The sequence below is a fragment of the Lissotriton vulgaris genome, chromosome 10 (genome assembly GCF_964263255.1).
Source record: "Lissotriton vulgaris chromosome 10, aLisVul1.2, whole genome shotgun sequence".
Classification (NCBI taxonomy): Eukaryota; Metazoa; Chordata; class Amphibia; order Caudata; family Salamandridae; genus Lissotriton; species Lissotriton vulgaris.
This window is the reverse complement of record NC_141698.1, coordinates 894,492,718-894,507,526: the sequence shown is the minus strand read 5'-3', so window position 1 is coordinate 894,507,526 and position 14,809 is coordinate 894,492,718. Positions and strand designations below refer to the sequence as shown.

General features: G+C 42.6%; 1 protein-coding gene across 1 annotated transcript in view; it reads left to right on the top strand.

Moving 5' to 3' along the window:
• Window positions 1-14,809, top strand: part of LOC147688969 (uncharacterized) — a 69,820-nt gene that overhangs the window by 30,181 nt on the left and 24,830 nt on the right. The window contains exons 5-6 of the mRNA XM_086939989.1: window positions 9,109-9,168; window positions 9,438-9,491. Of these exons, the coding sequence (XP_086796115.1) occupies window positions 9,109-9,168; window positions 9,438-9,491 (114 nt within the window). The remainder of the gene's footprint in view (window positions 1-9,108; window positions 9,169-9,437; window positions 9,492-14,809) is intronic.

Genomic DNA, 14,809 nt, shown 5'->3' with positions numbered 1-14,809 from the left:
GCATGTCTTCCATTACCTCCGAGGGAGCATTATTGTAAAAATTTACAATGATCAAACAGAACACTTTATCAATATGTATCCTGATGGTATGATAATATCTATTGTTATGGGGCATCTCTATTTTCTCACATCTAAGAAGATTTGATATGTAAGTACAGAGCCCCCCTTTAGCCCTACCATATGTTGAGCCTATCGCTGGTGTAAATAATGTTTTAAAACCACACAGATGATGGGCCTCTTTAGCCCAGATTTCTTGTACACTCAATATGTCATACTCATTTACAAGATCAATCCAAATTTGATTAGACACCTTTGATTTTTGGCCTGCCACATTCCAAAACATGATTGACCATTCCAACTTTTTCGTTGTACTATCTACCCGGCCAATGCAACCAAAATTTTCACTAATATTGATGTTATTTTCAGTCGTAAGATTGGCTACTGTGCCGTGTTCCTCAATTACTCCAACCTCTTCAATTTTAGGTACCCCAGTTCTCACACAAGGATCTAATTGAGAACAATTTACTCCATCTAGGGGATCACCATTTAGATGTTTTACATTTGGTAAATTTAGCGTCACATTAACATTAGGGTTCCAGGGACTCAGTCAATCTACTCCTTCAAGCCCATAAAGCATGTCAAAGTGATTAAATGTCAGGATGTTAAATTGGTTTTTATGCATGATCATGGAACCTCCTCATTGTACCCCAGATGGATACAAGTTTGATGGCACACTAAAGGAGGGAGGGTAAAAATAACTTAAATCAAAAGTTTGTATTCCACTTACCCCTCTTAGGTGGTGCTAGTCACAAATGTGATGAACCACCCGTCTATCCCTAAAATTAACAATGATACAATCACCAGCTAGGTCCTTTGATCCATGGCCCACCCAACTTACTCTTCATGCATACAATATCTCACTATGTATGTGAGAAGGGAGTGGTCCATTGTTGTTTAGCCAAAAGTTTACCTTATTTTTTAATTCAGAATAAGTTTCTATTTTATCATTGTCCAACTCAGGAACCCCAGTCAGAACGACAACATAAGGAAAGGAGTCTGGTGGTAAATCAATGCGCAAATGAGTGTGCTTTGTTTTTACAGGATTTGTTGTTTCCTTAACTACACATGTTGATTTTTGGTCCTGTCCCAGAACCCGGGATCCCGTTTCCAGCCCCCCCCCCCCCCCCTCGCCCTTGACATCCCTCTCTTCCTTGTGTCAATGTCCCACTTTGGGCACTTATGCCAACATGGCTAGTTCCACGTGACAATGAGGAAGGTGTATTAGATGCAGTTGGAATGTGCAATGAGGGAATTATGGTTGTAGGTTCCCATGTTATGTTACTTTCCACAACACTTGACTTGGGTATACTCTTTACAGATTTTTTCAGGGTATCAAAATTTACTGTGGTTAGCTGTTCAAATTTACCCAAACTTTTGCTAATCATTTTCAGCCTTTCTAATAAGGGTAACATTAAGGACTTAGGGCCAGATGTAGGAAGGCTATTACCAGTCGATAACTGCCGAAATCGGCTGTTACCGACCGGTAATAGCCTTTTCTGATGTAGGTGGCAAATTTACCGATTTGGTAAATAATGAATCGGTGTTTACCGATTAGGTATTTACCGAATCAACATTTACCGATTCCGTATTTACCTAATCGGTAAATGACATGTAGGAAGCACTTTAAAGAGTGCTTCTGTGCTTTAAGGATTCATTATTTACCACCAACTATTAGTTGGTGGTAAATAACAAATCCCTCTGTAAATGCAAATCTGTGCATTTACACCTGTGCCATGTGACAGACATACATGCCCTTAGGGCATGTATGTGTGCCACATGTGCACACAAGCACTATTGAGGGGTGCAACAGGGTGTCAAAGTGCCACCCTTGACTCTTTCCCTATTTTACCGAATCGGTAATTACCGATTCGGTAATTGACATTCATTCCTATGGGCCTTCAGGCCCATAGGAATGAATGGCAATTACTGAATCGTAACGATTCGGTAATTTTTACCGAATTATTACCTACATAGCATTTACCGATTCTAAAATACGAATCGGTTAAATTTGGTATTTTAGAATCGGTAAATCCTATTTACCTACATGTAGCCCTTAATCAGTTGTTCTATTTTCTCCATAAGTCCCTCAACAATTTGGGCCGAAGGCAGGGGAAGATCAATCGACTCCATCGGCAAAGCCCTTGATGGGGGATTAGATGTTGGTGAGAGTACAATAACTGATGGAGCAGAGATCTCAGCTTCACCATTCTTAGTTACTCTAGACATTTTCGTTATCTTTGGACATCTACCCTTATGAGTACCCCCTCCATGCTTCCTCTTAGCAGTGGGTCCTGATGCTTGTTTTAATGGTTGGGAGTTAGAGTTAGGTTTCGATGTAGACCTTGTAGGTAAGCCTAAAGCTGTTTTATTAAATGTATCATCCAAAACAGAATCATTAATTAAAGCAGAAGGGCTCCGGTCTCTTATCTCAAGTCGGTTTGGCAACCCCTGTAGCTGATGGTCATTGCCTTCTCCCGCAATAGTGTGGTTAAATGTTAGTATGCATTAGTTGATCTGGATGTTCTGGCGAGATTACTGACATTAAACCGCCTAGTGATGATCGTTTGTACATAGGGTCCAATGACAGGCGACGTTCAGTCAAGGCTATATCATGAACTAATACTGATGTGGCCCTAGTTAGAAACTGGTTTAATGACCCAGCAACACACCCGCCCGTCACTGCTTTCTTTCCTTTCCCTGCACGAGCTGCCATTATTCCTGCTTGCTTGGCTATATAACGTAACCGAATTTTCCTATGCCACGAAATACAACAGATTTCAAATCAAAGCTAATAATGTCCTTACGATGGTAACTTTGTTTGAGGGGTGTCCCAGCCCAGCCTCCTTCAGTCTCAGATGGGCTCAGACGGGCCCACCCTTGGCCCGGCGCCCGTTCCGCGCCACGGGGATGATGTTACACTTAAATAGCCAACGGACAATGCAACGCAGGTGTAGCGTGTTCTGTGGCCCCCTGGGACCTGGAGTCCCTCTGCAGTTCGTGGTTCAATCCTCACAGGCAGAGAAAACAACAGCGCAGCGGCTTCCGCGAAGCGGGAGCGGCAAGATGTTAAAATGCTGTTGTGGGCAATGCGGTACAAAAGGGGGTGGTGATGGACGGAGCATCTGAATCAATCAAACACTCACACCCAGTCAAAAGATCTGGGTTTAATCCATCACCGTTCTTTAGCCCAGTCTGCCACCCCAGTTCAGACATGGCTATATGCAAATCAGTCTGACCCTGTGCCTCATGGGAACAGTCCAGCCCGAACTGCCAAGCCATGTCTTCCCTGGACCGGAAACAAGCTTCCGAGGACTAGTTTCTGGCATTCCAGCCGTCTTCAGCCCGGCTTGCTTGAATCCAGTGGCAAAGTGAGCAAGGGACTCACGTCTGAGCATACCCTGCCACACTTATGGCTGCCAGAAGCGGTACAAAAGGGGGTGGTGATGGACGGAGCATCTGAATCAATCAAACACTCACACCCAGTCAAAAGATCTGGGTTTAATTCATCACCGTTCTTTAGCCCACTCTGCCACCCCAGTTCAGACATGGCTATATGCAAATCAGTCTGACCCTGTGCCTCATGGGAACAGTCCAGCCCGAACTGCCAAGCCATGTCTTCCCTGGACCAGAAACAAATTTCCGAGGACCGGTTTCTGGCATTCCAGCCGTCTTCAGCCCGGCTTGCTTGAATCCAATGGCAAAATGAGCAAGGGACTCACGTCTGAGCATACCCTGCCACACTTATGGCGGCGAAAAGTGGTACAAAAGGGGGTGGTGATGGACGGACCATCTGAATCAATCAAACACTCACACCCAGTCAAAAGATCTGGGTTTAATCCATCACCGTTCTTTAGCCCACTCTGCCACCCCAGTTCAGACATCGCTATATGCAAATGCGGTCCGGTCCTCACAGGCAGAGAAAACAACAGCGCAGCGGCTCCGCTTTATCAAAAGAGAGGGAGACCAATATTATATCTCTAGTTATGGCCGCCTCCTCATTATGCCAGATTGCCAGCCGTAGTATTGTTGGAAGCCGTCCATCTGATGCAGTTCCCTAGATAATGTAAGCCGAACTCCTCATGACAAATGTAATGGGTAGTTGATATCGGGGTTGAGGCGAGCTTTCACCAAAGCCTATGTTTTTTTCCGCTGTATAGCCACACAGTTTGAAATAACCTGCACTCCCGCTCCATTTGTTGCAATAGAAGTGTGTTGTGACTTATATGCCTTGAGTTGACATGGCAACAGTCCACCCCCCACCCCCGAGGCTGTGGGAGATTAAAGAGAGAGTCAATTGCCTTTGATAGCTGCATCCTATTTTTTTGTTGTTAGACCTGGCATCTTTTGCCATGATTTCCATGGTGATTTTGCTTCTGACTTTTTGATTGTGTGATGCATTTTGCTTTTTCTGATTTTAGGACTCTGGGCAATTTACCACTGCTAAAATGCAAGCGCTCCCTATTTAAATGGTATCACTGATTGGATTATCTATGATATGCATATTTTATTTACTAGTCATTCCCTAGCAAGGTGCACCAGAGGTAACCAGGCCCTGTAAATTAAAGGATACTAGTAGGCCTGAAGCACTAATTGTGCCACCCACATGAGTAGCCTTGCAAACATGTCTCAGGCCTGCCGCTGCAGTGTCTGTTGGTGCAGTTTTAAGCCATCCCTAAGGTGGGACCAAGGCAGCCTGTGGGCAGGGTGCAATGAGTTTAAAATGTAGGACATGCACTGGTGTGTATTACATGTCCTAATAGTGAAAATCTTTTACGTTTAATTTCCCACTGGGAACTAAGAAATATTTGAAGGTTGGGGTCTCTGAGCGCACAAATGTAAAAATACATCTTTTTTGTGAAGTTGGTTTTTGAATTGTAAGTTTGAAAGTGCCACTTTCAGAAAGTGGGCATTTTCTTGCTTAACATTTCTGTGCCTCTGCCTGTCTATAGAATACACATCCAGGTTGGCTGACAGTTGGGCTCTTGTTCATTCACTCTAGACAGTCACACAAAGGGAGCTGAGGTATGCCCTGCATTTCATGATGGTCCATCATCAGGTGATGGGCCTTTCTGAGCTAGAGTGGTGGTAGGAGTTGTCCCTGACACCTGAATTGGGTTGTGCCTGTCCGCACACAAAACAGTCTCTGACCAACTGTAGTGTGTCTGGAGCCACGGCAGGGAAAGGCAGGGTCTTGCACACTACAAAGACTTTCCTTTGAAGTTTGCCTACTTTAAAGGCAGAAGCGGTATAAGTATTGGACCTCTGACACCCAAAATCAGAAAACGTCTGGACTGAGGACAATCTGGCAGGAAGAAGAGCTGGAGAAGCTGTCAGGAGGGACTGCCACTTTGCTGTTTACTTTGCTGTGTTTGCCTACTGCTGTGAAACTTCAGTCCTGGGAGTGAATGGACTTTGCTTTCTGTATCCTGCTTCCAAGATTTCCAAGGATTTGAGTTGAACTTGCCTCCTGATAAGAAGTCTCAGGGCTGTCTAAGACTTCACCTGCCAGTACCTGGACTCTTCTGATGAGAGTCCCCACTTGCCAATCAGTGCCAAATCCAGTTCCTGGGCCCTTTGAAGTGCAACCTGATGACCTTAAGGAGAAAATCCATGCACCAACTCTCACTGCCTGTTTTTTATCAAAAATGTATACATCGCCAGTGCCTGCCCCGAAGAGTGGTCCCACTCATTGCATCAACCACAGCTTTCACTGCAGACCCCAGCTTGCCATTCGCAGTGCGTAAGAAAAATCGCTGTAGCGTGAATTACGAGCACCGTGTTACAGATGTCCGTCAGGGCACCCATTCTAACTACAATGCAGCACCTGCTTCACTGCTCTGGAATTGATACAGCACCTGCTTCACTGTGTTGCATTCACACAGAATGTTGACACAGAACTTCAGAATTTTTGACACATCGTCCCTGGGCGCCAGTTCTTCATCCACTCCGCATTAAGAAACTGAGTCCGCTTGTCCAGACACCGACACATTACATGCCTTGCCAATAAGGAACAGGCGCAACACCTTCCCTGCCAATTAATAACCTGCCTAGAAGTAAGGTACCAACGTATCACCACCTCTTCCAGTAAGGAATGAACGCATCACCTCCCCTGCGTAGTAAAGAACTGATGCAACACTTTGATTCCAGAGTGTCGCTGTCCCTGCGCCTCGCACCATCTTCGATTTTTGACCTTTCTAAGGTGCTTTGAGCTAAAACCACTGCATCCATTGATTTATATGGGCTAAACTTGATTAACATTTTAAAAGTTATATTTTCACTTGTGCATGTTGGATTTTTGTTGTTTTGATCTTGATTTATTTAGATAAATATTACCTATTTTTCTAAACTGGTGCGAACACCTTTTGTAGCATTATCACTGCGTTACTGTGTGTTTCTACAAATACTTTATATATTGCCGCTGAGATAGGCCTAACTGCTCGTGCCAAACTGCAGTGGGGCTGAACAGAGGTTATATCCGCTGTTCTGACTCTCTTTCCCTGACTAGAGTGAGGGTCCCTATTTGGACAGGGTGCAAATCACTATCAACCAGAGACTCCAATTCTAACAGATGTCCATGATACTGCAGCCGAGAATGTGACTCACAAGCATTTTAGTTCTTAGTAACTGATGAACGGTGGCAAAACAGTTCAATGAGACCAGAAGTTCCTGTCCCGTCACATAAATTAGATGCACCTTTTAAGGTTTTTTATAGTGATTATTTAGAAACTGACACTGTTAATGCTCAAGTAGATTACTTTATGACAAACAAAAACCCACTTTTACCTCTATTATTACTCTGACCCATTCTGAAACTATATCAGCTGTTTGTGAAGAGAACAACGGAAAGGTAGCAGGCTTGGATAAACTTCTGGCTGTTCTTTTTGCACTGAGCAAGATGTATGAGTACCTTATGTAAATACCCTCTCAAATACTATGCAGAAGGTGCTCTGGTCCCAGATTCATGGAAGAGTGCTGAAATAGTGACACTCTTTAAACAAGGATGTCATAATATACATGCCAATTACCAAACAATCAGTTTGATCGATAATATGCAGTAGATATTCTTCAAGCAAGTCCTTAATAGGCGCATGCCTTGGATGATCGAAAATTAGATTGTTAATCTATACCAGGCCGGATTTAGACCAAGAGCAAGTATGATTGGCCAGGTCTTTTGCTTCCTCTTGAATAAGTGGGGCCTATGGACATCGTCTGGTGCACCCTTTATGTTGCCTTGTTGATTTACGGGCAGCAACTGACATTGTCATGGTCCCAAGAGTGAAACTGTGGAAGGTGCATGCAGAGATAGGAGTTCCTTCAGACTTGTTCAATTTAATAAGAAGGTTTTACACACATAATTGAGCTATGGGCCAGCAAACTGTCCGAAAGCATAGATGTGAGCACAGGAGGTTGGCAGGGCTGTGTTTGCCCTCATCCTCTTCCTCAATGGTTATGTGGAATCCCTAACTAACTACCCTGTATTCTTTGGCCAGAGAGTACCTGCTTTACTCTCTTTATTAATATCTAAAACCCAGAGATGGCTTCAGATGTTGTTACAGAGGTTTGCCACTGTCAGTAGCATCTATGGCTTGAAAATTAATGCATCCAAGACTAGATTTATTGCATCTAATCCCCATAGAAATTTCAGTGGCAAAATGAGGCTGAGTGCAATCTCTTTGGAGAAAATGACATAGTTCGTTTATCTTGACATCACACTTTCTGACTCTCAAATATAGCCTTCAAAAATTTAGAAAAGCACATTGATACTGAAATTTAGGGACTCTGCAATAGTCAGGTTTGCAAAGCACACACAACTTTTCCTGTGTCTCCGACTATCAAGATCTTTGAGCACAGGCAGTTATTTCTGCCTTGGAAGGTTCAGAATTATGGGGGAATAGTGTTGCAAAGTCCATTTGAAAAGCTGATTTTTTGAGATGCTTGTTGAAGCTTCAATAGAGCTCTCTGCTATTGTTGTTGAGATTAGACTGGACCTTTAAACCAACAGATGGGTATGCTATTACAGCCCATTCTATATTGTATTCAAATCCTCTCAGAGATGAACTAGAAACATATTAGGAGAGGCTGTGTGATGCCATTGCAAGACCATAGGCACTTAAGATTCCTTGACTGATATACATTAAAATAGTTTAGAAAATCTCGTATTAAGTGAGTCTACTACTTTATCTATTTTTTCTTGAGCCTACATTGTGAATGAGAGGTTCTGGTACTTGGTCTCAGAGAAACAACAGACCTCACCACCCCAGACAGATTATCCATATGCTTCCTATCTCAGAAATCAGACTATATATTCAAAGAATTTTTGGATTAGATGAAATCTTCCTCATCCAGAACTGTGTTCATAAGGTTAAGATTGGGTATCCCTCTCATAGCATTCTTTATGAGTATGTGGATGTCATCTGAATTTGAGTGTATGCTGTGCTCTATTTGCCACTAAGTTGAGAAAACAGAGGGTCATGTTTTACTTTTTTGCATGCGTTATACAAGGACAAGACCTAGATGGGTTAAGCCACTTTGCCTGCTGCTGGGATTTAGGATCTACCAACATGCTATAAAAACATGTTTGATTAAGTCTGTGTGTTTTTTCTACCATCTCAAAATTTCTACAAGCAACTTGGCAAATAAGATCCAAAGTATTGCAGTTCTGATAATATTGATCTGTGTGTACAAATGGTATATTGATGAATTTGTAAATGTATTATTTTGTTTTTATTGAATGTAATTTTATATTGTACCCGAACTGAAAATAAATTAAAGTAAAGTAAGGATTATTCTTTAATGTTTTCACTGTCATATATGCGTTTTACAAATGATAGAAACCCTTGAGTGTGCCACTGCTGGAAGCAGGGAATGATTATCCTCTTGGAGATCTGGAACACAATTCCTTTATCTATAGAGATGCAAGCAGCCAGGCAGTATTGTGGAACTCCATTAGTAAACATTCCTACCTGTTGAAATCATGCAGCCTTCCCTTCTCACTCAGACATGAACTCTGTATGTCATTTGTGACCAGTTTCTGATCTTCTCCTCCAGACCAATGACTGCAGCCTGGAAGAATGGACGAAACTTTTTGCTGAAGTCAAAGAAACCCTGGTACAGTATTGCTGAAATATTATCTTATTAACTATCTTTATTTTTGGAGGTGTTTTAGGGTGAGAATCAATTCAGTATAGTGCAATTTTGGAATATTTCCTCAGTGCAAGTATTGCAATATATGATCATTTAAAGACTACTCAGCAATGACATATTTGTACTTATTGTTTTACTTGCTCACAGCCAATTACATATGCAATTTTCTTGTACTAGGTTATTTTCAATGCTTATTGGTATTATAATACTTTCATATTGTTTCATTATTTCAGAAAGACACTGGATGTGTGGTGGATCATCTTCTGTTAGGCGGAAATCCAACGGTGGTAAGTTCTTAATTGTTAGGTTGTTCTGTTTTCCGATTTCATCTTTCACATCTTATCCCTAATTCATAAATATGATCCTAATTGAAATTGTCTGTCTTTAGTGATGTAGTGATGTCTCCCCTGAGCACCTCAGGACAATACTTGGTGGCTATCTCTGGGATGTCTCACATCAGTAGAGTTCTTCTTGACTGTCTATGGTTATGTCACCCCTGAGAATCTGAGAATTGTGCTTGATGTCTGTCTCTGGTGCTGTTTACCACAAATACCTCCGTACATTACTTAGTAGGCATCTTTGAGGTGGGACTGTTTACTCTTAAAGGTTTTATCATCACTCCAGTGTAGCACATTGATAACTCTAATGAGGCAGCACCAGCTCAATGCAGATGATATCCCAACTCTTGGTTTAACCCCAGGATGGATCACCTACAACACTACTCCAGCCTTACTTCTGGGCATTGCCCTGATATATTGGAGTGGCTATGGCGCAATTCATTTAGTAAATATTTATTCACACATCCTGATGAAAATAGCACACTAATCCAGCAGCTTGTGCAAATATTGTCTGATTTACTTATATATTTCTTTTGATCCTAGTACTGGGTAAAGAGAGTAAGAAAATTGAACATGTGCCTGGTGTCCCTGAAATTCTTTTACCTGCTTATATGATGGTTTCCAGTGAAAGTATTGATAAATCCTTGGACAGTACATGCCATTAGACACCCTTGAATCTTCTCAACTTTTTCACATAGTTCCGCAGCTTTAGTAGGTTCATTACTGTGGTCAGTGTTTAGGATCATATTGATTTTTGAGTGAAGGGTTCCATTAAAGCAGACAGGCTGATGCCTCTCTTATATTTTGTGTTACCAAAAGCCCATATTTTGCCTACTGTTTTTTTCCTTGGTTGAGCAGTGTCCTAAAGTGTGTCTTCCTGTTACTAATCTTTATTTTAATGCCCATTACTACCTTTACAGCATTGTGTAGTGCAGATCTTTGAGAATCGTTATATTTTGGAGGGATTATAATAAATATGTACCGAAAGAGTTCCTTTTAAGTTTAAAAAAGATTTCTTATAGGCAAATCCTATGCCAGTAAATAAGACATTCAGATTGCATCAAGGAGACTGGAAATCCACTCTCCAAATACGATATGTGCCTCTCCTACTGACACTTTGTCTGCGGGGTTTGTAGACTGCACAGGGTTGGTTGGGGGTTGGAAACTGTCAGCAGATAAGTTGGCAGCAGTTTCCCTTGGATGTAGGGCTAATGTCAATGTGAGTTCAAATTCCTAGGCCATCCACAGAAAAAATGACCATACAAGCTGGGACCAATGGAGAAGAAGAATTGTCGGGAGATAATGTGTATATTTAAAAAATATATATATTTAATTAAACATAAGTAAAAATCATATAGAGACTCAAGTGATAAGTCAAACTATATGATACAATAAAACAATGACATATTTAATTCTTGAACACAATACATCACATATATTCATTAAAAAGCAATGACATCATAATAACAGTGTAAATCATGACTAGTTTTAACAGTTATATACAAAAAGAGATGTTTACTTAAACAACAATTGCACTTATCAAATTATTAAATGGACTCAAATGATGATTTTTACTTATGTTTAATTAAATATATATATTTTTTAAATATACACATTATCTCCCGACAATTCTTCTTCTCCATTGGTCCCAGCTTGTATGGTCATTTTTTCTGTGGATGGCCTAGGAATTTGAACTCACATTGGTTTTTACCCTGCCCTGGGAATCTGTGTATTTTTGATACCCAGGGGGTCCTTGTTTATCTCTCAATTGTAGGGCTAATGTCTACATAGGAATATGGGGGCATATTAGCAAGAAGCTCGTTAAAATTATCTCAATTTTAGGTGCAGGAAACTGCCACGAAAGCAGAGTTAATAGGCTTGATAATATGCGCTATAGAATTCCAATAGAAGCACATCTAACCTGGGCTTTTTTTGGAATTCTATTGCACATATTATCAAGCCTATTATTGCCGCTTTAGCTGCAGTTCCCTGCCGCTAAAACGACGATCCTTTTAACGAGCTTCTTGCTAATATGGCCCAAGGTGTGGAAGTGGTATTTGTTATAGGAGCTATATTTTCAGAAATCATACATATTGAAATAAGTGGTCTTGTGCTTCCAGATTAAATATCAATTTAGGATTTTCATGGGTTTCAAGGAATGTAGTCAATACTAAAAAGAAAAATAATTTAAAGCTTAGGTATGTATACATAAGAAGGCCCTATATAACATGAAGCAAGCTCTGGCAGTGCTAACCAAAGATAGTTCTCTGCCACAGTTTTGAGCTAACTCATCTCTTAAGTTAAAGCACTGCTCTGTTTTACCACTTTAGAACGTAATACATGGCTAATTAATTTGTCACTGAAATGTAAAGAAATGCTCTACCTTTGGCTAGAAATGTACCAGAATGTGTTTATGTCTCTAAAGTAAACCATAAAACATTGCAGAATGTCATAACACAAGGACACATAACAGAACCACTGACACATAAAGGGAGCAACACAGTACAACAGTCAAAAGTGAATTCAAATTCAAAAGAAAGTACCTAACCTTGCAGTTTGGGCTGGACAGTTCCCATTGGGTACAGGGTCACGACTGATTTGCATATGACTGGGTTCAAACTTGAATGGCATGGAAAGCAAAACAATGATGGATTTAAGCCCAGATCTCTGTATTGGGATGAATGTATGACATTGTTCTGCATTCTGTCCATCAATTGTTCTTTTTGCATTTGTCACTTTGAGTGGGACGGGAATGCCCAGACGTTGGTCCTGTGCTCTCCATGCCACTGGAGTCTTAGCTCTCCTGGCTGATGAGGGGTGAAACCCCAAAACCGGTTCTAGAATGCTTGTTTACAGTCCAGGGATGACCTGGCCTGCCAGTTCGGACTGGACTGTTCCCATTGGGCACAGGATCAAGACTGATTTGCATATGGCTGGGTTCAAACTGGAATGGCATGGTGAGAAAAAAAACAATAGATTTAGGCCCAGATCTCTGTACTGGGGTGAATGTATGACATTGTTCTGCATTCTGTCCATCAATTGTTCTCTTTGCATTTGTCACCCCGAGTGGGACGGGAATGCCCAGACGTTGGTCCTGTGCTCTTCATGCCACTGGAGTCTTAGCTCTCCTGGCTGATGAGGGGTGAAACCCTGAAACCGGTCCTAGGATGCTTGTTTCCAGTCCAGGGAGAGCCTGTCCTGACAGTTCAAGTTGGACAGTTCCCACTGGGCACAGGGTCAAGACTGATATGCATAAGACCAGGTTCAAACTGGAATGGCATGGTGAACAAAAAACAATGAATTTAGGCCCAGATATATGTACTGGGGTGAAATTTATGACATTGTTCTGCATTCTGTCCATCAATTGTACTTTTTGAATTTGTCACCTGAGTGGGACGGGTATGCCCAGACGTGGGTCCCGTGCTCTCCATGCCACTGGAGTCAAGCTATCCTGGCTGGTGAGGGGTGAAACCCCGAAACCGGTCCTAGGATGCTTTTTTTCAGTCCAGGGAGGACCTGGCTTGGCAGTTCGGGCTGGACTGTTCCCAGTGGGCACAGGGTCAAGACTGATTTGCATATGGCTGGGTTCAAACTGGAATGGCACGGTGAGCAACAAAACTATGGATTTAGCCCCAGATCTCTGTACTGGGGTGAATGTATGACATTATTCTGCATTCTTTCCATCAATTGTTCTTTTTGCATTTGTCACCCCGTGTGGGACGGGTATGCCCAGGCGTGGGTCCCATGCTCTCCATGCCACTGGAGTCAAGCTACCCTGGCTGACGAGGGGTGAAACCCCGAAACCGGTCCTAGGATGCTTGTTTCCAGTCCAGGGAGGACTTGGATCAGCAGTTTGGGCTGGACTGTTCCTATTGGGCACAGGGTCAAGACTGATTTGCATATGGCTGGGTCCAAACTGAAATGGCATGTGAGCAAACAACAATGGATTTAGGCCCTGATCTCTGTACTGGGGTGAATGTATGCCATTGTTCTGCATTCTGTCCATCAATTGTTCTTATACAAAGGTGAATACAACACAACCACACTAAAGCACATCCAAAATACAACGTCATAATAGAGGAACAAAACACAACACAAACAACAAAATAAGATATCACCACCATAACAACATGTGACACAACATATATGTACAAATATTCTTCTCTTACATAAGGAGCTCCAGAAGTCTGTTTTATAATACAGGGTTTTTCTGCCCCCCCCCCTTCCGGTGTCCTGTGGGGTTCCCCAAGGTTCCTCCCTTTCCCCTCTTCTTTTCAATCTTTACATTCGTCCTCTTATTGTTTCTCTTCTCGATCTGGGGGTCTCTGTGTATAACTACGCAGATGACCTCCAGCTCGTTTTCGATCTCTCCTCTTCCTCTCATTCTCTATCTTTCTTTCGTTCTACTCTGGTTTTCATCTCGGGGTGGATGGGCGCCAATCACCTCAAGCTCAATCCAGACAAGACTGAGCTTGTCTTGACCGGCGGCTCATCCAGCCCTTGGTCCTCTGCTTTTTGGCCCCCTATCTTTGGTCCCCCTCCCACCCCTGTTCCCTCTGTCAAAACGCTGGGCATTAAGGTCAGCCATGACCTATCAATGCATGGCCAGGTCAGCTCTGTTGTGTCCTCTTGTTTTCTTTCCCTCCGTCTCATTCGGAAAATTTCCCGTTTCTTTTCCCTTGATTCTCTTAAAATTATTATTTCGGCCCTCATCACTTCCCGCCTTGATTATGGAAACAGCTTGTTCGTGGGCATTCCTGCCTACGAAACCCGTCGCCTTCAAGCAATCCAAAATCAGGCTGCTCGACTCATCTTTCACCTTCCCAAAACTCACCATATCACCCCTGTTCTCAAATCCCTTCACTGGCTCCCCGTTTTGCAACGCTCTTTGTTTAAACTAGGCTGCCTAGTCTTCCGGGCTGTTGATCGCTCTGCCCCGGCATTCATCACTTCCTTGATTTCCTCTCACACCCCTGTTCGCACCCTCCGCTCTTCTTCTCTGGCCCTCCTCACTGTTCCCCGTTTCCGCAAATCCCGCACTGGTGGCACTAGATTCTCCGTTCTTGCCCCCCGTTTCTGGAATTCCCTCCCTCTCTCCCTGCGTTCTATCCCCATCTTTTCACACTTCCGCAAAGCGCTCAAAACATTCTTGTTTGCCCAGGCCTACCCCGCTTAACTTCCTCGGGCCTGTTTGTTCTGTCCAGTAGAGCTCAGCGCCAGGAAGCCGCTTGGCCACCGTGCGCTCTATAAATATCTTATTCATTCAT